The sequence below is a fragment of the Octopus bimaculoides genome, chromosome Z, assembly GCF_046866305.1.
Source record: "Octopus bimaculoides isolate indiv1 chromosome Z, ASM4686630v1, whole genome shotgun sequence".
NCBI lineage: Eukaryota > Metazoa > Mollusca > Cephalopoda > Octopoda > Octopodidae > Octopus > Octopus bimaculoides.
Window position 1 is genome coordinate 19,273,226 of NC_142944.1, and position 23,504 is coordinate 19,296,729.

The 23,504-nt window shown below is 35.4% G+C and overlaps 1 protein-coding gene across 16 annotated transcripts in view; it reads left to right on the forward strand.

Moving 5' to 3' along the window:
* LOC106883594 (E3 ubiquitin-protein ligase HECTD1) overlaps positions 1-23,504 on the forward strand; it is a 104,766-nt gene that overhangs the window by 21,359 nt on the left and 59,903 nt on the right. For 4 of the 16 annotated variants that reach the window (XM_089365519.1, XM_089365528.1, XM_089365525.1 and 1 more), the window contains exons 1-2: positions 7,692-8,012; positions 23,164-23,330. In XM_089365519.1, the coding sequence (XP_089221645.1) occupies positions 23,188-23,330 (143 nt within the window). In that variant the 5' untranslated portion in view covers positions 7,692-8,012; positions 23,164-23,187. Of the gene's footprint in view, positions 1-7,691; positions 8,013-20,253; positions 20,802-23,144; positions 23,331-23,504 lie in introns of those variants that run through there. The other 12 variants (XM_089365522.1, XM_089365532.1, XM_089365527.1 and 9 more) reach the window with 6 other exon arrangements.

Sequence of the window (23,504 nt, forward strand, 5' to 3'; positions counted from 1 at the left end):
GCAATTCACCACATTCCAGTAGCTACTTTGAACATAATGCCAAATGGTGCATCAACACCTTCTGCCCAATCTGATAGAATTCTGGCAAAACTGTTTGGCAACAGATTGCCAGCAATTGCTTCATCACAAATTGCCATCCTAGCTCCTGTGAAAAGGGATTACCCTGCTATGTATAATCAGGGCAGCACAAAAAGTTGTTTTGCACAAGCATTTCTATAGCCAATTACACGGATGAAATTTACGTATGCTTAATAATTTTACGCAAAACAGCTTTCAGACTTTCCCTATTAATTTCATCGTCTTTTGAATTATGAACATATTTACATCATAAGGGTTTTTTTCGTTGTAAGGCTTTCTTTTTTAGTTGATTTTCAGCTAGCAAGACTTATCGTAGATGGCATAATAAGTCACACCCGGACAAGGTCGGGTTATACTGCTAGTATATATATATATATATATATATATATATATATATATAAAGGTTGTGTTTTGGTGCCAAGGGATATAACTCAAGTTAACTCTAGCTTGGTTCATTTCATCATCTTTTATACAGCAACCACAATATATCTATTCGCCTCCAACAATAGAGAGCAATCACCATATTTCATTCCATTACTGTTATCTTTGAAGAGTGCAAGGTTACATAATTGGGCTGTTACCTAACACTCCATTGAACCCCAAGTGCGATACTGATTGCCAAGATCAGCCATAATGGATATATACTGCTGCAGATTAATATCTGTAGATATTAATACTGCTGTAGATTGATATCTCAATCCAAAATCTGTAAACAAGAGTAGAATTGATAGTGTGAATTGTGAAATTGACTCTAATGATAATTTTCCTGAACTAGATTTCAATTCTTTAAGTAAAAGTAGTTCTGACTCTTATAATATAGTTAAATTAACATCTAGTTTTAATATTAATAGTAATAATAATAATAATAATAATAATAATAATAATAATAATAATAATAATAATAATAATAATAATGTGAATGTAGCATACTGGCACAGAAAGAATACATATTCATATAGTAAGTGAATGTAGCATGCTGACACAGAAAGAATACAAGAATATGTAGAAAGCTAGGATTTGAACATACTGATAAATGGTATCAACATGAACCTAGTAAAGTATTAGAAAGTAAGAAATAGAAGATGTTGTGGGACTTTAACATTCAGACTGACAGAGCTAGAAGACCTGGTATGGTCGTAGGAGATGAAGAGAATAGAAAGTGCCAGATAATTGACTTTACAGTCCCAAATGCTTAGAATATCAATATGAGAAGTATAGAAAAAATAGCAAAGTACCAGGACCCAGCTATTGAGTTACAGAGACTATGGAAAGTGCGGGTAAAATCTATCCCAGTAGTTATAGGTGCATTGGGAACTATCCCTAAAGATCAGAACAGATCAATATAGGAAATAGGCATTAAAACCCAGTTTAGTACAGTTTCAGAAAACAGTGTTATTAGGGACAGCTAGGATACTTAGGAGGATTCTTGGCATCTAAGGTTACTCGTTGTAGCCCGATGTTTGGATTTTCTTCTTTTCCAACAAAAATAATAATAACAATAATAATAATGATGATAATAATAATAATAATAATAATAATAATCCTGTCTTAACACTTAATTCTGAAAAGAAGACTAGTAGGAATTCTTTTAGCTATGAGTACCAAACACACATAATATAATTGATTGTACTTTAGAGAATCAGTGTTTAAGGAAAATATAGCGAATCAATGTAAGGTATTGCAGAGGATAATAAATATTATTACATAGGCTCATCTGCTATAACTTGGAAATCTAGATTTCATAATCATTCTCTTTCATTTAAGTATAGTCATCATCATCAGAAAAGGTAATTCTACAAATCTTAGTAAATACATTTAGGATTTAAAAGATAGCAACATTAAGTATGATTTAAAGTGGTCCATTATTAGTTATATACCATAGTACAATTTTGTGAGTGCATGGGAAAACACCCTAACAAACATAGATGTGTATGCGACCTTTCGGCAATCTGTACCCCTCCCCGAAAACGCTGCACATATAGTATCACTATACACATTCCATTTCTACAAGAACACCAACCTTAAAAATACACACATTTCCCATACATTTTTTTCCAGAAAACTCTTGTCGCCTTGCAACAACCCAAGAGATGGTTTTTGGTACCAAGGGACATAACTCTTAACCTTTGCTCGGTTCATTTCATCATCTTTTTCACAGCAACCACAAACTGGATGTGTCAGTTCTCCTAAATAATAGAGCAGTCACCATATTTCATTCCATAAGTGCCATCTCTGAAGAGTGCAAGATTACATGATCAGGACTATTACTTAACACTCCATTGAACCCCAAGTGCGAAATCGATCAGTAAAATTAACCATAATGGATATATAATACTATACACTTTGATTAATACACACACACACATGCATATAAAATCATGGAATAATTAAGATTCCTTTGAATTAGGTACTTGAGTTGAGGCACCATGTCAGTCCTGTATTGTCTGCACAGCTCAGGCATATAATTCTTTTATTCTCTCGTTCTGATGAAAAATTCTGTAAGTTTGCTGCCTTCATATATATATATATATATATATATATATATATATATATATATATATATATATTGTCCACAGGGGCTAAACATTGAGGGGACAAACAAGGACAGACAAACGGATTAAGTCGATTACATCGACCCCAGTGCGTAACTGGTACTTATTTAATCGACCCAGAAAGGACGAAATGAAAAGTCGACCTTGGCCGCTAAGCAATTCACCCAGGGTGCTAACGTTTCTGCCAGTACGCCGCCTCTTCTTATATATATATATAAATATTGATATATTCATAGACTCACTCTTACACACAAATTTACCACCTCACCTCTTCCCCCTACCCTTCTCTCTCATCATCTGCCTCTCCGTCTGGGGTGCTTTGGCGAATTCACACTCTGCTCTTTCCCTACCCCACTATCTCCATGGTAGCATCCAGTATCTCTTTCCTTCACTGCATCCACGCACCATCTAATTTTTTCTCATTAACCTCTTGTTGCAATTTCTTTGCCTCCTCAACACCCTTCCTTGTCTTTCCCCGTTCTTTCCAACCAGTGCAACAACCATCCCAACTCCTCTCTTTCTTTCAATGACTCACTCAGCGTTCCTCTCCAACCTATAGTCAGTTGCTCATAAAGCATTTCCTGGATGACACAGGCTTCTCTTCACAGCTCAAACCAGCAGGGCTACACTGAGGAGATGGTAAAAGGCGTGACAGTACGGCAATTTTCCCATTCCATGGTGGTAGACTCTTCATCTGGGATCCCACATGCTGTGACACCTTCTCCAGAGGTAACTTGGTGTGTTCAGGTGCCACTCCAAGCTCCACTACTCATCTGGTTGAGAAAAGCAAACTGTCAAAGTATCGGTTGCTCTCTGACAGGTTTATGGTCGAGCCTGTGACAGTGGAGACTTCTGGTGTGTTCGCCCACCCCTGCCGACCATATCCCAGCTCACCACTATTGGAACAGAGATGGCTATCTACAATTACAAGACCTGTAAGTCAGAGCGGTTGTTGAAGTACATCTCCCTCAACATTCTCTGGGGCAACACCTTTTCCATTTTGTCTGCTTGGACTATGACGCGACCTGAATTACAAGAAATCAAGAGAGTGTAAAAATTTTGTAGCTCATTACACTTTACATATGTAAAAATGGAAACTCCAGTCCTACAACACACACACACACATATGTGTATATATATATATATATATGGGAGAATATACAAATAATAGCAACAGACGAGGACAGGTGGTGTAAATAACAAAAGTATATATTAGTATGACGCTCGGGAATACGGAAAGTCTTTGACGTTTCGAGCTACGCTCTTCAACAGAAAGAATACGGAGACAAGGAGAAAAACACGGAGAAAAAAAATTGAATAGTGTTCAGTCAACGGTCAATCATAATAATGAACATACATTCATATATGTATATATATATATATATATATATATATATATATATATATATATATATATATATATATATATATATATATATATATATATATATATATATATATATATATACATATATGAATGTATGAGTTAGAGGTTAAGAAACCATCTAAGGGATAGTAAATATCCAATATACTACTGGATGTATACCTATATATATGTAAATATAATTATAAACATATAGGGATCAGCATGAGTTTCTTCACCAACATACTGAAAATTTAGAAATAGCAGTCAAAGTACTAATTGTAACTACAATTTTTTCTCCAACGGAGATCCCTATATGTTTATAATTATAAATGTTTTACCGATAAAGGCTTTTTTTACATACTGAACTACTTGGCAAAATTGTTAATTATTAATTTTATTAACTAATTGGCAATTCCCTGCCCTATATCTATATTTATATGTAAATATATATATATATATATATATATATATATATATATATATATATATATACATTACTGCTAGCCTATTGGAATCCTCGAGATAACAGTGTCACCGGCGATCGATAGTCAAAGGGATACAATCCCCTTTGTTGACATGGGCAATCGATAGCCAAGGGGAGACAATCCCTTTTGTTGACATTGACTAACAGGGTCCATATTCTTACAGAGGCCTTTAAGCTAACAGGTTTTGGGATCTGATGATACGCCATAAAGCTAAACCCTTTGTGGACGTAAAACTTGAGATAATCCCATAAACCGGTCTGATCTAACTTTAATATATATATATATATATATATCCGAAACCTGGTTCCTGTTTAATAATGATTTTTTTAGGTGATTTTAAATGTCTTGCCCGCTCACGTTTTTGGTATGCTGCTATATTTCATGTTGAGAACTTTTTAGGTCTTAATAGACACAAAATGTGATCTATTTCTAGCGCATTAATTGTCCACGTTAGTGGTCGACGTTATTTTTAAAATGTACCTTAATCCTCTGAGATTGCAGATAATATTTCTGAATCTCTTTGATTCTTTAAATGTGCTGGCCCCCTGATAATTAATCGATATTAATTAATATATTAATATATGACTAATTACCAGATCTTATAATATATATATATATATATATATATATATATATATACAATGAAGTCTATTGCTCCATTCCTGTTCCCTTTTTTCCCCTTATAATAATGGAAGCTAACTCTAGACTCCCACCCAACATAACTCATTCTATCACTTTTCCAGTCTATCCACTCCTTTTCTCAATAACTTCTATCTCTAATTGCTTTCCTGTCATAATCTCCTTCACTACTTCCTATTCATGACTATAAATCTATTCTTCTCATCTTCCCCTTCCTCAACCCCTCCTCCAACTAGAATCATTTTTCTCTCTTTCTATGCTCTTTTTGTTGAAAAGACCACTTTAGGCTCTCAGTCGAACAAGTTCGGAAATGAGCTTCACTAGTGCTGGTACTACAAAGAAAACAGCTGTATAAAGTGGTTGGCGTTGGGAAAGACATGCAATTGTAGAAACCTTAATGAAGTATTCACATTCATCAGAACCAGGATGTTAACAGATAATTTGTGTGTGTGTGTGTGTAAAAATAAGCTAAAAGAAGTAACTCAGAGTGACCAGTAACATGTACTTGAACAACATAGACGAATATAGGTATATATAATAAATTCATGATTTATTAAATATCTATCTCTGCATCACAATTAACAACTCTGGAAAGTTTTTGATTTTGAGATTATCTCCCCTTTTCAAGTGGAGCTGGTTTTATAATTGCCATTTGGTAATCCTGACACATGCTCTAGAGACAGAGATAATTTTAATAAATCAAAAATATCTGCAATGCTTGTATTTGTTTTTGAACTACGTGCTGCTGACCACTACGGGTTATTTCTCTTAGCTCTATGTTTAATTCATGTAAACTACTTGGGCCGTAAATGTGTTGTACTTATTCTTCAATAAATCCCTAAGCTAGTGGTAAGTAGCTTGTTCACCAACCACATGGTTCCGGGTTCAGTCCCACTGCGTGGCACCTTGGGCAAGTGTCTTCTACTATAGCCTCGGGCCGACCGAAGCCTTGTGAGTAGATTTGGTAGACGGAGACTGAAAGAAGCCTGTCGTATATATTTGTATGTATGTTTATGTGTCTGTGTTTGTTCCCCCGCCCCAACATCGCTTGACAACCGATGATGGTGTGCTTACGTCCCTGTAACATAGCGGTTCGGCAAAATAGACCGATAGAATAAGTACTAGGCTTCCAAAGAATAAGTCCTGGGGTCAATTTGCTCGACAAAAGGCGCTCCAGCATGGCCGCAGTCAAATGACTGAAACAAAAGTAAAAGGTTGGACAAGTGTTATGCTGGCGATACCTATTGAAACCCATGTCTACGTCTGTCATCTCATCTCTAGACCAGGGGTTCTCAACTATTTTTTGTCTATGCACACCTTTAATTACTATTTTATTCTGGTGGATCCCCATAACCATTCGATATTTAAGACCTAGTTTTATAGAAACTTCTTTCAAAATTCCTATTTTGTTTATTACACATTAACTTGTTGTAGGTTGAACTTTGTAAAATGTTAGAGAAAGGAACTAAGTTGTTTCTTGCAATAAATACCAATACATACATCTAAAGCAAAGTTTTTTCAGAGGCCCTTAAAATATTATTGTGGATCCCAATTGACCATTTTGTTGCGTGGACCCCTTCACCCAAATCTTATATGGACCCGGTTGAGAACTACTGCTGTAGATAATCTTTTCTACTCTAGGCACAAGGCCCGAAATTTTGAGGAAGGGTTGAGGTTAGGGTTAGATCGACCCAGTACGCAACTGGTACTTAATTTATTGACTCCAAAAGGATGAAAGGCAAAGTCGACCTCGGCGAAATTTGAACTCAGAACATAAAGACAAACGAAATACTGCTAAGCATTTTGCCCGGCGTGCTAACGTTCTAACGTTACTGGCAGCTCGCCGCCTTGGATACTAAGTCTGTACTTTTCCCTTATTTTGCATGTCAGTTTTGGAGACTGCCTGAATCTTTAGATCATCTCCCCTTCTCAATTGAAACTGATCTTGATTACCATTTGGTAATTCTCAGTGGAAATAATTTTAATAAATCAGGAACGTTGTATGTTTTTTTCTTCTAAATCTGTATTTGTCGATATATTTATGTATATTCTATGAGAAATACAGAGTAACAATTTGTGACGATTGAGGATACAATATTATTTCTCGTATCCAGTATGTTTTTATTTTATATCTCATTTTCATTTATATATCTACGTTAACTACACACAGAGAAAAAGATTGTAAGCGTGTCTGTGTGCGAGAGAGAGAGAGAAATTGCAAAAGAGTAGAAAGAGAGAGAAGAAGAAAGAGAAATAAATAGTAAGATAAAGGGTGAGAGGGATGATAGAAAGGAATGAGGAAGGCTTGAAGGAAAGAGAGAGTGGGGAGGAAGAGGAGGAAAGAAAGCGTGAAACGAGTAGCAGAAGACTAGAGACAATGAGAAAGAGAGAAATAAGATACAGGATGAAAGCAAGAGGGATGTTAAGAGATGGAAGCAACAGTGAGTGTTAGAGGAATAGTTATAGTGAAGGAATGAGAGAGAGAGAGAGGTTGTAATAAGTAAGCGTGACAGTACTACTATCTCTCCTCTTAATGAAACATATATCTATACAGGTGGCGTGCTTATCGTAGCAGAAGCACCAATGTCTCACACTAGTAAGCTGGTTGTGAGTTTTTGTCACAGATCATTTGACGGACCTTTAGCTCTAAAGTGACCTTAGACCGATTTCTGTTTTCTTCTTTTGTCTTTATTCTTCCTTTTTTTCCTTCATTTCTCGAGACTCTGTTAATTAAATTGTCTCGCCAAGAGAGGGAAAGAGTGAGGAAGACAGAAAGAGAGAGAGAGAGGGAGGGAGGGAAAGTGTGTGAATGTGTGATTGAGCGTGAGAGAGAAAGAAAGAGATTGAAGATCAACATCACAAGCAAGAACAACAGCAGACTGACAACTGTTGGTGAGTAATATGGCAATAAAAAAAATTGTTGCTATTTTTTTATTTCATAAATCGACATTTGTAGGGCAGTAGATTGATTTGCTTTTGTTTTGGTCCTTTTTTTCTTTATGTAACTCATACTTTTTTTTACATGACGATTTGTCTAATTCCCACACGGAAGACAACACAAACACTACGAGACAATACTGAACGATGCGAACCATGTGATCACTCGATTTCCTAGTTACAATGGTCAAATTTTTCAAATCGTAGCTTACCTTCACAGAAAGAGAAGGACATGTTGCATAATGAAATCGTATAAATTAAATCCGATTGCAATGGCTGAAACGCTTTCAATAATGGGTTTCTTTGACCAGGGCTAAACCTTGAATGGTGCAAAACAACAATGCACGTTACAAAATTAACTGGAGTCAGTGATCCGAATCAAATCGAAATTCTCTCAGTGAATGATCATATGAATATATACAAAATATATGTGCATGCACCATAAAATGATCGCAATTTCAAACTTAAGACATAAAGTCACATTTGTGAAAAAGTATAACGAATGAAATTAGACTGGGTACAGAATGGTGACTATTTTATTGATTTTTGATGGATAAAAAACAAAGTCTTTATCTTCTATAATTAAGTAAACGGGAAATGTCCTGAATGACTTAACAAAAAAAAAAAAATGTCACTGAATGTTCTGAGAAAAAGAAAACAAAAACCTAGTGGTAATTCTTAACAACTCTGAAATTAAAGGGAAGGTAATCTCGTACTCTCAAGAAATTTATCATTGGAAACTAATTTACATGCTTTAATTAAATCCAATCTTTGTCCGTAGAAACATGTTTTTGTTTATTAGCCCTCATCAGCATACTATAACCTAACCAGTATATCTTCAGGGAGTGCTATAGTCATTTATATGTAAAACCTGTATATGTTTAAAATCATCATCATTACTATAAATAGACTGGTGAAACTGACAAACAATCATTTTCAGATATCAAATATCATTGGAGTTGATTTTCTCTTCTCTCTAGGATTGATGAATATCAATCATCTAAATCATCTACACCTCCTTCCCTCCATCCAAATTTGAATCCTTGTATCAAAGTGTGTTGTTATTGCTGTTTAGCTGCAGGTTAGCTTTGAATGATTGAGAAGTTATGAGGCCAAAGATGTTCTATCTGTGGCTGTTCTGATTTTTTTTGTAAGTTTTTGACAAGATTAAAATTTTGTTTCTAACTCTTTTGATACCAACCTGCTCAAAACTGCACTCGGTAAAAATTCCATTTCAATTTAAATTCCAGGTGGCAGGTTAATAATGCCTAAGTTCTACTAAATCCTCCATTATTTTACAAAATTAATTGAAACAAAAAGCAGTTTATTTCGTTAGTAACATAGTAACAAAAGAGTTAAGATAGTAAGGTGATATTTGAAGGAGACTCGACTTGTATGTACAGTGGTTTGCTAATGTAAAGGCTCCTTTGTTGATTTGTGCATCAGTGTTGCACAGGTGGTGGATAACAGTAAAGTAAAGATTAAGTAAAACCTCAAACAAATTGCCTTGCACAATTTGAGTAATTTACATTGGTTGGGCCATGTACACAGGATGGACAACAACAGACTCTCTGGACAACTGCTTTACTCTCAATTATGCAAGAAACCATGGAAGACCTAAATTGAGATTCAAAAAGGAATATAGAGTGTCTGGCTTGCTAATGATTCCCACCAAGAAGCAGAATCATTTTAGAACATCAAACAAAATGCTTAAGAGTAATTACTTGCAATGATTTACATTCTGAGTTCAAATCATACTAAGATCAACTTTGTGTGTTGTCCTTTTAACAGGAGGGGAGTGGGAAGGAGAGGCTTATAAAATACAGTTCTAATCTTGTATTGGAATTAATTTATAATCCTATGATTGCATTCTAAAAATATGAATGCAATTATAATAATTTATAATCCTGTGATTGTATTCTAGATATGAATGCAATTATAATAATATGCAGTGAAAACAGTAATGATGATTTTAGTGAAATTCAGTAGGGTCAGTTTGGCCTGTCATTGTTTCCACTTTGGTAAAATGAATACTTGCCAAGTACTGGAATTCAGTAAACTTCATCCTTGACAAATATTTAAAGGCATGAACCTTGTGGTCAAGCAGGTCAAACAATGTTAATATTGTTTATTGAAAAAAAGTGACAACAAGCTGTCAGAATCATTAGCAAGCCAGACACTCTATATTCCTTTTTGAATCTCAATTTAGGTCTTCCATGGTTTCTTGCATAATTGAGAGTAAAGCAGTTGTCCAGAGAGTCTGTTGTTGTCCATCCTGTGTACATGGCCCAACCAATGTAAATTTTTAGTAATATATATATATTATTATATTGATACCTGCAGTCAGATGTCACAGCTTTGACTGTTCATAGCTTTGGCATAACTTGATAAACTTTTTCCATACTGGTCGTTTTTTATTTCGATTTACCATGTTTTTATGATTAATTCCTTTCCACTTCACGTTCCTTTTTGCAATATCTTTGAATCTCATTCTAGGTCTTCCATGGTTTCTTTTTCTCTTGCATATATATATATATATATATGTGTGTGTGTGTATATTTCTTTTCTTTGATACGTTTTGTGTATACAGACCCTAAAAAAAAATTTTTTATTTAAGTTTTAAATTCTGCTGAGGTTGACTTTGCCTTTCATCCTTTTGAGATTGATAAAATAAGTACCAATTGAGTACTGGGGTTGATGTAATCAATTTACCCCTTGCCCAAAATTGATGGCCTTGTGCCAAAATGTGAAACCAATATCATTTTTTTGAAAAGCTTTTTTAAAAAATAGAATCAGTAAAATATTGGGAAAAAATTTTTGTATTTATATTCTGAATTCAAATCTTACTTGGGTTAATAAAATAAGTATCACTAATAAATATACACAGAAAAGTAGCAAATCATTAACATACTGGGTAAAATGCTTAGTGGTATTTTGTCCATCTTTACGTTCTGAGTTCAAATTCCACCATGGTTGATTTTGCCTTTCGTCCTTTTGGGGTCGTTAAAATAAGCACCCCCTGTTGTACAGTGGGGGTACTGGGGATTGATGTATTTTACTCACGCCCTCTCCCTGAACTTGCTGGCCTTGTGCCAGAATTTGAAACCAATATACAGAGAATTCATTGAATTTATATGTTGGGTGGGTGGGTGTTGTGTGTGTTACTACCTCCTTGCCTTGACTTTCTTTGTAAATGAGTGCAAGCAGTGTCTTCTTTCCAGTCTTCCATGAAAATATTTCTGGTCATGGAAATATTACCTTAGTTGCAAAGAGATGTGTATTGGCAACAGGAGGGGCATCAAGCTCTTGATGCCTTCACAGCTCTGTTGAAAATCCAGTCCATGAGAGCATGGAAATGTAGATGCTAAAACTGGTGGTGATAATGATGTTGATATATATATGTACATACAGATACATGTATAGCTATCTACGTATCATACTTATTGTATAAACACAGTTGACTGGCCAGTTACTGTGGTGTTCTTACTGACATAACATCTCTTATGGATATGCTGTGTTAAACAAAATTAATATTGAATGGAGACGGAAGCTTGCCCCAGCAGAGGTTAGCAAAAATACCAGATGCATTTTGGCTTTTCTAGGCCTCTTCAGTAACATGTACTTGCAGCCAGCCACATGCCTGAATAAGGCTTTGTCACCAATATAGGAAACAGTAAATAAAGCATTTACTGATGTTGCAAAAAGCTGCCTGGCTGAATAAAAAAATCCAGTAATCACAACTGAGATAGTATTAAATTAAAATTGACATTTATGTATTGTATTTAATGTATACACACCGGAGGCAAGGAATTCTCATTCAGATATGTGTCTGGCTTTGAGTACAGGTCATTAATGAAACCCAAAAAACAAGCTGAAATGCATCTGGTGTTGTTGCTGGCTGCTGCTGCTGGGTTAAGTTTTCATCTCCTTTCTTCATGAATTTTGTTTTTAGCACAGTACAACCATAAGAGGGGTTATTTCTGGAGAAATACTGCAGTGACTGGCCTATCAACTATGTATGGAGTATGATACATAGACAGCAATTTTAATTTAATACTGTCTCAGTTGCATCTAACAGATATATATATATATATATATATATATATATATATATATAAATGTGTGTATATATATATACACACACACACACACACATGCATATATAAATGTATGTATATATGTGTGTATGTGGTTAAGAAGTTTGCTTCCTGATAACTTGGCATTTAGACTCAGTCCAACCGCATGCTACCTCATAGATGTCCCTCCACTATCCAGAACTTTGGGCATGAAGTTGATAGATGGAAATTGAAATAAGACACTTCTTTATATCTATTATCACCATCATCATCATCATCATTGCCATCATCTAACATCTATTTTACATGCTGGCATGCGTTGGACACTTTGTCAAGAGCTGACAAACCAGAGAGCTGCCCCAGGCTCCAATTGTCTGTTGTGGCATGGTTTCTATGGCTGGATGCCCTTCCTAACAGCAACCACTTTACAGAGTGTTCTTGGTGTTTTTTATGTGGTACTAGTATTAGTGCTTTGTACATGCCACCAGCATAGGTGTTTTATATGTGCCACCATTATGGGTGCTTTATACGCATGTCCTCCGCAGTCAGAGCCCATGTCTCACTGCCATGTAACATAGATGTTCTCACACAAGCATCATATAATCTACCTTTCACTCTGAGAGAGAGTCATTTTGCTGCCAACAGAGGTAGTAGTTCTCTGAACTTCCGCTATCCTATTGTTATTCTAGAAACAATACTTTCAGAGCATCCACTACCATTACTAATTTGGTCATCTAAATATCAGAAACTGTCTACTATGTCAAGAGAGCCTCCTGGGCCTTTGAGAGAGTATAAGTCCCTTGCACTCTTAGTTCTTACTGTCCCAGTGAAGTCATTCTTTTCCTTTTTCAAATATACCTATCTGTACTGAGGATTTCACACATTTTCCTATCTATCTATCTATCTATCTATCTATCTATCTATCTATCTATATATATATATATATATATATATATATATATATATATACACACACACACACACACACACACACATATACAGGCAAATATATTGTTGAAAATGCGCTTAAATTTGAAAAATTTGTAATTGTTTAAAATTTACATATATACCAAACTAGTTTCAACAATATTTTTTGTTTATCAATGGTAAGCATATAAAATTATGAACTTTTCAACATCTGATAGTCTGATTGATGCCATGATACTGTAATATGTGTGTGTGTGTGTGTGTATATATATATATATATATATATATATGTGTGTGTGTGTAAATTTATAAATATACGTGTTTGTATGTGTATTGTCTGTGTGTGCGACTTATTTGTCATATGATGACTCAGAGTTTTCATTATTAGCCAGAAGTTGGTTGGTATTGAAATATGTTTACAAATATTGTTTAACTTTATCTTAACTCAATCTAAATAACGTTGAACTAGTAAGTCTGTTTACATCTTGCTGTTACAAATGTTACAACACATGGGTAGAGGTGTTGTTTGTTCTTTTGTCAACAGATCATCTGCTCACTTTGTGCCTTCAAAGCCATGTGTAATAAGAGATCCCTTACTTATAAAACCACCGTTTGCTATTTATCTCTCTCCTTCCCTCTTTCTCTTTCTCTTTCTCTCTCTTGTTGCTCACGCGTGACCATCGTCCATTTCTTTCCTGCACGGATGTTCTAAAGGACTGGACGTCCTCTATCTTTCTCTTCTATCTTTTCTCTTTTCAGAGAAAATATTTCTTCCAGCATTCAGTATGTTTCCTCTCGTTCTGGTCTAACGAACCTTGCACGTCTCCACTGTCCTGTTTTTGTTCCCAATTTTGACCCTCCATAAAATCCAAAATTGATTTTGGAAGTTATGGGAACAACTGTCTTCGAAGACTTATATTGTTGTTGATTGCTTGAAATGAGGAGTAGATAGACAGCTGACAACTGATGAAGGGTCGTTCTTTGTGTTACTTGTCTTGTTTTCAATTTTTTTTCTCTTGTTGTTTGCATATTTAACTCGCTTGTTTTTGTATTTCATGTTGTTTACAGTTGGTGACGTCCTGTACCCATATATGCATTTATATATATATATATATGTATGTGTGTGTGTGTGTGTGTGTGTTTATGAATGTGTGTTGCAAGACTCCCTGATGTGGAATCATGTGTTGAAACATATTGTTGTATTTCGGGATGGTCATTTTCTTTTCTTTTTTTGCCAAATAAACACTTGCGTGTGTGTTATTGTAGCAGTATGACCTTCCACTCATCCCCATCATCTCCCACAATTATCGCTGCTGCTGCCCTAGGACCCCAAAATTTGGTACAGTTCCTATATCTCTCTGTGTTTGTGTGTTTATCCACAGTGTTGCTATCGTGGTAATTGTTGTTGTTATATCTAAATATATATTTACTTGTGTATGCTTGTGTGTGTGTGTATGTGTATATATATATGTGTGTGTGTGTGTGTTTTATGTATGTATATTTATGCATATGTGTATGTATTTGTGTGTTTGTGTATATTTAAATATATATATTCATTTGTTTTTACAACTATTTTTCCATGCTAGCACTTGTTAGACAAATATATTATTGAAGCATTGTTTTACAGCTGGATGCCCTTCCCATTGCCAACCCTTACCTGGTTTTTCGGATGAGTTATCTCTTATTCCACTCATTTTCAAAGGTGCAAAGCCTGCAGACTATTTGTTGACAGTTTTTTTTTTGTTGGAACAGTGTAAATGTAAACAAGTGCATGTGCGCACACACACACATCTTACTATGTCTCACTCTACCACAGGTCCCATTCACATTCAGTTAGTGTCAATTCTGTATGCAAGTTTCATTCTCCTTATGCCACACATCTGTAGCTGGGCAGATGCACTCTACATCCAGTTTCTCTTACGTTGCATTTTTTCTCTCAACTTATTTGTATTCCTTTGTTCAGATCACATTAATATTTCACATTCAAAGGAATAATAAGTTCCTTTCATTTCTTTCTAATCTTCATATAAACATATTTAGCTGGTTGATCTTAAATCTAGGGTAATATCTAAAAAGTTAACACTACCAAGATTTGTGTCAACTGTGATTTTTAAGCTCATTCTGTGGAAGAATACAATAAGATTTTTCCTAAAGCCCATTCATGTTAGAGGTGACTATAAGGCCATCATCACCTGAGAGGTGATTCTAAGGCCATCTGAAATGATGGCCTTGTAATCACCTTTAACATGAACAAACATGAACTTGATGGCTTTAGGAAAAATCTTATTATATTCGTCCAAAGAATGGGCTATAAATGTGTGAGGGGTATGGGGATGTGAGAATGTGTATTATCAACACCATATCATCATCATAATCATTATCATTTAGCAACTACCTTCCATGCTAGCATGGGTTGGATGATTTGACAGGATCTGACAAGCTACAGTGTTGCATTCAGCCTCAGTGTCAGCATTGGCATAGCTTTTATGATAGGATGCGCTTCCTAATGCCAACCACTTTATAATGTGTATAGTGGATACTTTTTCCATGACACCAGTACTAGTGAGGTTGCCAAGTAACTTGCAAATAAATGAAAAGAAAAAGAAAAGCACCCTCACTCCCTGTCAACTTAGTGAGAGTGTTTCTGAGAGAGGGAAAGGTGGTTTTATGCCAGGTGCTGAAAGCTAAAACATGATAGCTAGACAATTACAGGTATCTTGCTATAGATGACATGCATGCCTATCCTGCTTTAGCAGGATAGGCATGCATGCCTACCCATGCTAAAGCAGGGTAGGCATTGGTGAGACTAGCGGGAACAAACAAAGATAGTGATGATAGGGTGCCAAAGCATACTTTCAAGGTACAAGAGGATGAATGCAAGGGAGAATGTAGACATTGGATCAGGAGGGAAGGAGAAGGTAAATGTGAGAGAAAAGTGGCAAGTGGTTAGAGATGGGGCTAGATGTGTTTGTAATGAGTGATGAGCATGGGTGGAAGTGTAGTTGAAGGAAAATATTAGCATGCAGTGGAAAGGTGAGAAAGATAAAGTTGTTCAGGAAAGAGATGACAAGCAGCAGCAGCAGCAGAGGAAGTATAGAGAGCAGCAGTATCATAATCTGTGGATAGATGAGAAAGTAAGGAGATAACACATTGGGTGTGAAAATGGAAGGAGGCAGGAAGGAGATGAACAGTGGCAGAGATGGAAGTCAGAGGTACATAAGGATGGCTACAGTGAATGGAGTGATAAAGGTTGATGGGGATGGAGTCAGTGGCAGATATGAGAGAATGTTGTGAATGATAACAGATAGGGGAGATATTAATGAGGAGGTAGTGGGGGACCTAAGATGTTGCTCAAAGAGGAGGAAGTGACAATTGAAGGCACAGAAAGGGCATGGGTGATCTGTGGAAAGAAGTACAGACAGGGATGATAACAAGAATGAGGGTGGGAGTTTTACAAGAAGAGGTTTCAGGGAAAGAGGAAGGTAACAGGTCATTCAAAAGCAAAGAATGAAATATATGCCAATTCTACTATCAAATGATTGCAGCAGCTGATTAGTACTGTAGTTAGGAGAGTGATGGAGGGATGGATGTCAGAAAGGCGAGATGTTAAGGAATGCTCAACACATATAGGTATAAAAAGACCAGCATATACAGATGTAAATATAATGCTTTTAGGATCTCGCTTTCACCATAGTAAATTGCCAATCATCTTAGTCCCATATCATCTCCATGAAGTTTTTAACATCTTGAAATCAACCTTCATTATTTCATCTCCCATCTCTTTGGGTCTTCATCTTTCACATGTTTGAAACAATTGGCACATTTTAAAACAGCTGTCCTCATCCACATGCACCACATGACCAAACCTTTGCAGTATTTTGTTTTGCACACTACATGTGATTCCTCTTCTGCATAGTTTTTCTCCTCAACACATTTGCACTTTGTTATATGTGCACACTAACATCAGACATCCAACAGAATAGTCATCATTTTAGCGTCCAAATTTCTGCTCGGATGGAATTCAATGCAGAAGATTTTCTATGAGTGGATGCCCTTCCTGTCATCAACCTTGCCTGCTTCCAAGCATGATTACATACTCATATAGCCAAACATGTTTTTCACAGAAGATTGGAAACAGCAGACATCACTCAAATGATACTCATTTACAACCATCATGTAAGGACAAGCCAAGGGAGTAGACACACACAGACACTCACACACACGCACACACACACACACGCGCATGATGGGCTTCTTTCAGTTTCTGTCTATTAAATCTGCTCAAGGCTTTGGTTGGCCTGAGGTCGTAGTGAATGCCACTTTCTCCAAGGCCGCTGCACAGTGGGACTGAACCCAAACCATATGGTTGGGATGCAAGTTAACCACAGCCATGCATCAATTTTATATATGTATATATAGATACATATGTCTCTATATAGGTATATATACATGCATTTGTGTGTGTATGTGTGTATATTTATATATATATATATATATATATATATATATATATAGTTAGAAGAGTGATGGAGGGATGGATGTCAGAAAAGTGAGACATTAAGGAATGCTTAACACAAACAGATAGGTATAAAAAGACCAGCATATACAGATATAAATATAATGCTTTTATGCAGCACGGAATTTTGTCAGTGAACAGGTCGCGGTTTCAAAGTGACAAAAATATTTTGACAAATTAAATTTAAATGTTGAAGTGAATCTGACGGCTTTTGTGTGTTATTTTAAATGGCTTATAAACACCTTCCACGCTGCAATTGTTTATATATATATATATATATATATATATATATACACACACACACACACATACATATAAGAGCTCAAGACTGACTTTCTGTAGGAACTCCCATATACTGATGATCCAGATCTTATAGCTGAATCTATAATGGAATTGTGAAGGTGCATAGCTCAGTGATTAGAGCATTGAGCTTATAATTTTGAAGTTGTGAGTATGATTCCTAGATTGGGCTGTGTTTGTGTTTTTGAGCAATTATTTTACGTACCTCCAGTTCACTTATCTGTAGAAATGAGTTGCGATGTCACTGGTGTTATGCTGTATCAGCCTTTACTTTTCCCTAAGACAACATTGGTGGCATGGAGAGGGGATACTGGTGTGTAGGGGTGATAACTGGTCTTCCACAAACAATCTTGCCCAGAGGTGATAAGGACTTATAACATAGATGACAATTGACTCCTGATGAAGGGTTGAACATATGTGTGTGTTTTAAATTGAAAGTTTCTTCAAGACTATCTGCTAAAAGTTACAGACTAGATACAAGGCTGCTGTAAGGTTCCAGCAAGATGCAAGTTGATATGATACTGAAGATGAGAGCTAAGAGTCAAGCCTAGAAAGCTTGGAAGAAAAACTGGAGCAAAGAACAATATCAAATTGTTTGAAGAGAAGCTAGACATTAATTATTCATATCAAGAGTAGAAGCAAAAAATAAAAGATTTGCACATTCTCCATAATGTGAGAATCAGAGGCATATGATGTTCCAGTTTGCAAGGAAGTGTAATACAAAGAACTGAGATGTGGTTGTGGTGATCTCACATTGCTAAGTCTCATAAAGAAAATGGCAAAAACCACAACCTGTGAATTAACAGGAAAACCTGCCCAAACTATATCAGCATAACAAATGAAGGTTGTCATAGATGATGGCAGTGACGGAAATTGAAGTATGCTATACTTATGTCTAGGTCCCTTGCAACCATTGTGTTCATGTTTAGTTTCTAACCACTCTCCCCTTCTCTTCATTTATAACTCATCCCTCTCTTGACAGTGTTCCCCCCTCCCTACTATCATTCTTTTTCCCATTACGCAGCCTGTGTAATAAAAGTTGACATCTTTATCGTTAGCCATTACACTATCTTCCCTCATCACTTGTTCACTTCCAATACTTCCATTCTGTCTCTTTTCTAGCTCTCGCTTTCTCTCTCACTCGTGTTTCTATTCACTCTCCTCATTAAGAATCTTCATGTAGCTCTCACACTTTCTCTCTTTTTCCTTTACTGTCTTCTATCCTTCTTTCACTTTGGTTTTCTTTTCATCATTATCTCGTCTTTCTGATGAGGTCAAGACAACCCTTTGATACAGGTGAATGAACGAACAAAGTCAGATAGAGAGGATCGTTTTTGTCTTGTTCTCACAAGACAGCTTCACTAGTGCTGATCCAATGATTAAAATGCACCAACTACACTTTGTAAAATGTTTAGAGAATGGGTGGAGACATTATAGAGATGATTCTTCAATCTTGCCAGGGACATGACGACTTCTCTTGTGTTTGTGCCATGAAAAAATAAACCTGGTACACTCTGTAAGATGGTTACTCTTTTACTTGTTTCAGTCATTTGACTGTGGCCATGCTGGAGCACCACCTTTAGTCGAGAAAATCGACCTCAGGACTTATTCTTTGGATGCCTAGTACTTATTCTATCGGTCTCTTTTGCCGAACCGCTAAGTTACGGGAACGTAAACGCACCACCATCGGTTGTCAAGCGATGTTGGGGGGGGGGGAACACAGGCATACAAACACATACATATATATATATACATATATATGACAGGCTTCTTTCAGTTTCCGTATCAAATCCACTCACAAAGCTTTGGTCAGCCCGAGGCTATAGTAGAAGACACTTGCCCAAGGTGCCACGCAGTGGGAATGAACCCGGAACCATACACACAGCCACTCCTGCGCCTGGTTGGTGATAATAAGGGTACCCAGCTATAGGAATTCTACGAAAAATGAAATCAAGTAACATGTTCTAGGAGGTAGTAATTCTGAATAAAACTGCCAGACAACTGGACCAGTCCATGCAAGCATTAAAAAAAGTGGATGTAAAACGATGGTGATATATTCACACACACATACGCGTATCTGAGAGAGAAAGAGAGGCATTACGACAAATGTGAATGGCATTTCTGATTTCATTTCCTTTTTCTTTATTTGTTCTTATGATATGGAAATACTGTGCGAAACATTCTACAGTATTGCGTGATTCGTACAAAAAAAAAAAAAAAGTATTTAAGTATTTACTATTAGATTTTTCGAAGAACGTTTTGCGAAAGAAATGAAGAATCTATATATTGCTTGCCAACGAAATGAAAAATAAAAGCAAAATAATATTGGGGGAAAAATACCCTTCGTTACTCCTCCCATTTAAAACGACCTTGACTCATTGCGCATTGGTGCCAGTGTAGCGAGAATGAGGCATCAAAGGTGTGTACACAAAAACACCTGATGACATAGCCATACAAACACGCAAACATAAATGTTTGTGTATATAGCCTGAGATAGACACATATTTACTCATACACACGTGCACGAACATTAAATAGAATAAGCACACATATTTCTCCGTAGATACACACACACATAAATACATATTATTTACTCAGTAGCTTTGTACAGTGTACATGCAGTTAATAATGCCATGATAATTGATGTTTCTACAGTATGTCTTTGACTCTTTGAGAAAGTTGAAATATATCAATGTGTAATCAAGAACAGGCTAGTTTTGTGGGATTATTTCTCCGTTTTAAATCCTGGAGTTTATCATATTGGAAGATCAATTAAAAGTTAAAAGAAAATAATTTTTAAAAAAACAAACAAAAATTATAAAATTAAAGCAAAAAGAAAGAAAGGAAAAGGAAAAAAGAGAAAAGGGTACCGTTTTAAACTTCTGCTCCACTATTTGCTATTTAATAACCTTGTGCAAATATTGTGTAGGTCACATTTAATTTTTTTTTTTTGAATTCTTTGTTTCCATTAAACTAAGGTGGTTGTTTTTTTTTTTTTTTTACTCCTTGTCTTCAAACTTTTATTACATTATTATCTGCATATTATTCAATGGAACCTGTTAGACGAAAAAGCTGTCTCACGGACAGATCTAGCTAATTAATACCGGAAACCGGAGAATCTATTATTATTATTATTATTATTATTTTCTAAAAAATTCCTTCTACTTTGATTTTTAATATTAAAGTAATGCATATTAAGAACGTATAAAATATCATTGTATATTGGACTACATATTTTATATTAGTTTGTGTTTTACCTTCTAGTGTCCACGTTCTGTTCTTTTAAAAATTAAAATTTTGAGTATTTCCTTAATTATTTTTATAATTTTAGAGGTAGACAAAACCTATTTACAATATATTCGCATTGATGAGTTTGTTACTCAACTGTAAACACCATCACCCGTCATCAGCAGCAGCTGTGGCATCGGCAGTATTATCACCATAACCATTTGACTCTAATAATCAATGTTAATGGGAAGAAAAAAAAATATTCGTTTCCACCTGCAATTTCGTTTTCGTTACGAAATTTCTGTTTTTAACCTATTACCACCACACACACACACACATGTTTGCGTGTGCGTGAGTGAGTGAGTCTGTGCGTGTGTGTATGAAATGTTTCATCAGTCTCGCTTTGCAAAATGACATAATTGAAATCACATATGCGATATCTTTTGAGAGCAATATGTAAGTGTATGTGTGTCCAACTATATATGTATACATATATGCATATACATGTATCTATATGCGGGCGGGCACAAATCATATATAAATTAAATATATAAGCAAATTATATTATTTATTCCAAATAATATTGACGCAAACCTTATCGATATATTCTTGAGGTCATTTATATAACTGATATTTTCATTCTTCCTGAAAAATCCAATTTACTATTTTTAAATATGTTTGTTCCCATTCGTCCTACTGTCTGTCACTCGGTATTTCTGTGTATTTGTACAAACTGTACATAATTTTAGTCAGCCGACGTATTAGTTTTATACAGGAAAGACAAGTATGATGAAAGTGTGCATATATGTGTGTATTTGAGTGTATATATATGCGTATGTATGTATATAGTCATTGAAAAGTATATTATATATTCACACACACACACATATATATATATATAATATACACACACGTATAATACAACAGGATATGAACAGGCAGTTGCAAGACATCAAGTCATTTATCATATATTTATACAGAAGAGGGTACAAAAAATATATACATTTAGGAAAAAAAACGAAAAAATCCTTAACAGTGAAAGTTCAAATATATATATATATATATATATATATATATATATATACATGTTTATGTATTTATATATGTAATAAGTGTATGTGTGTACATATGTATATATACATGTATATGTATGTATTTCTATACATATATGTGTATATATATATATGTGTGTATATTCATATATGTGTATCTACATATATTTATATGTATATATAATGTATATATACATATATATGTGTGTGTATATATATATTATGTATGTATATATATTCAGACTGATTCTCAGTGTTCTATGTTCTTTCGTAGTTTTCGATAACTTCCTCCACTTCACATCTCGTTACCACCATAACAACCATTATCATATGTACTGTCACTATAACTATATATTATCATCGGTTACTATCACTGTTACCTTTCTAATCACCACTATTACCACTCTAATCACCACTATTGTGACCACTATGACTCCTACAACAGTTACTCTACTGTTACCGCGACCACCATCATCATCGTTACACTACCTCACTCCTTTCTCCTCTAGCCGTCACTCTTTTCTTTTCTTTTTTTACTGCCAGTGCAACCACTTCATTTATTGTTACTCCCTCTACCCTCCTGTCTAATCTCTCATCACCGTCGTCACTACCTATAACTGTTACTACTACTACTACTACTGCTGCTGTTGTGGTATTAATAGTTGTTATTTAACCCCAGGTCACCTATTATCAGAGGCATTCCCTACTTGACTGTGACTGTTATTTCCTCTCTGCAGAGAGAGCTGACGACTACATTATCCAACGTGTCCTTTTCTAAGACGATAAGTAAGCTGTGAATCGAGGGATATTTGACTGCTAGTTTTAGCAGGCTGAGCGTCCACATAGAGGCTCGTGTGGTATTACATGTTGGTAGTGGTAGGAGGAGAGGTAGTGTTAGTGGTAGTAACCGTGATTAGTAACTAAGGTATATATATATATTTATACATATATATATATACACACACACACATATATACATGTTTTACAGGCTGCTATTTCTCTCGTAGTGTTGCTGCGTGAGAGTCAGCAAGATGGCGGACGTCGATCCAGAAACACTTCTGGAATGGCTTCAAATGGGACAGCAGGGCGACGAAAGGGACATGCAACTTATAGCCCTCGAACAACTATGCATGTTACTACTTATGTCCGATAACGTGGATAGATGTTTCGAAAGGTAAGTATATATTTTTTAATCTTTTTTCTTTTTCACCAAATTTGTTTCATTATCATGACAAAAAAAATATTCTGCTTTTCATATATACTCTTAAAAAATTACTAATTTCCAGGCTTATTTTCTCTCAGAATCTTCAATATTTTTAACGAATATTTTAAAACGTTTATTTAAAAT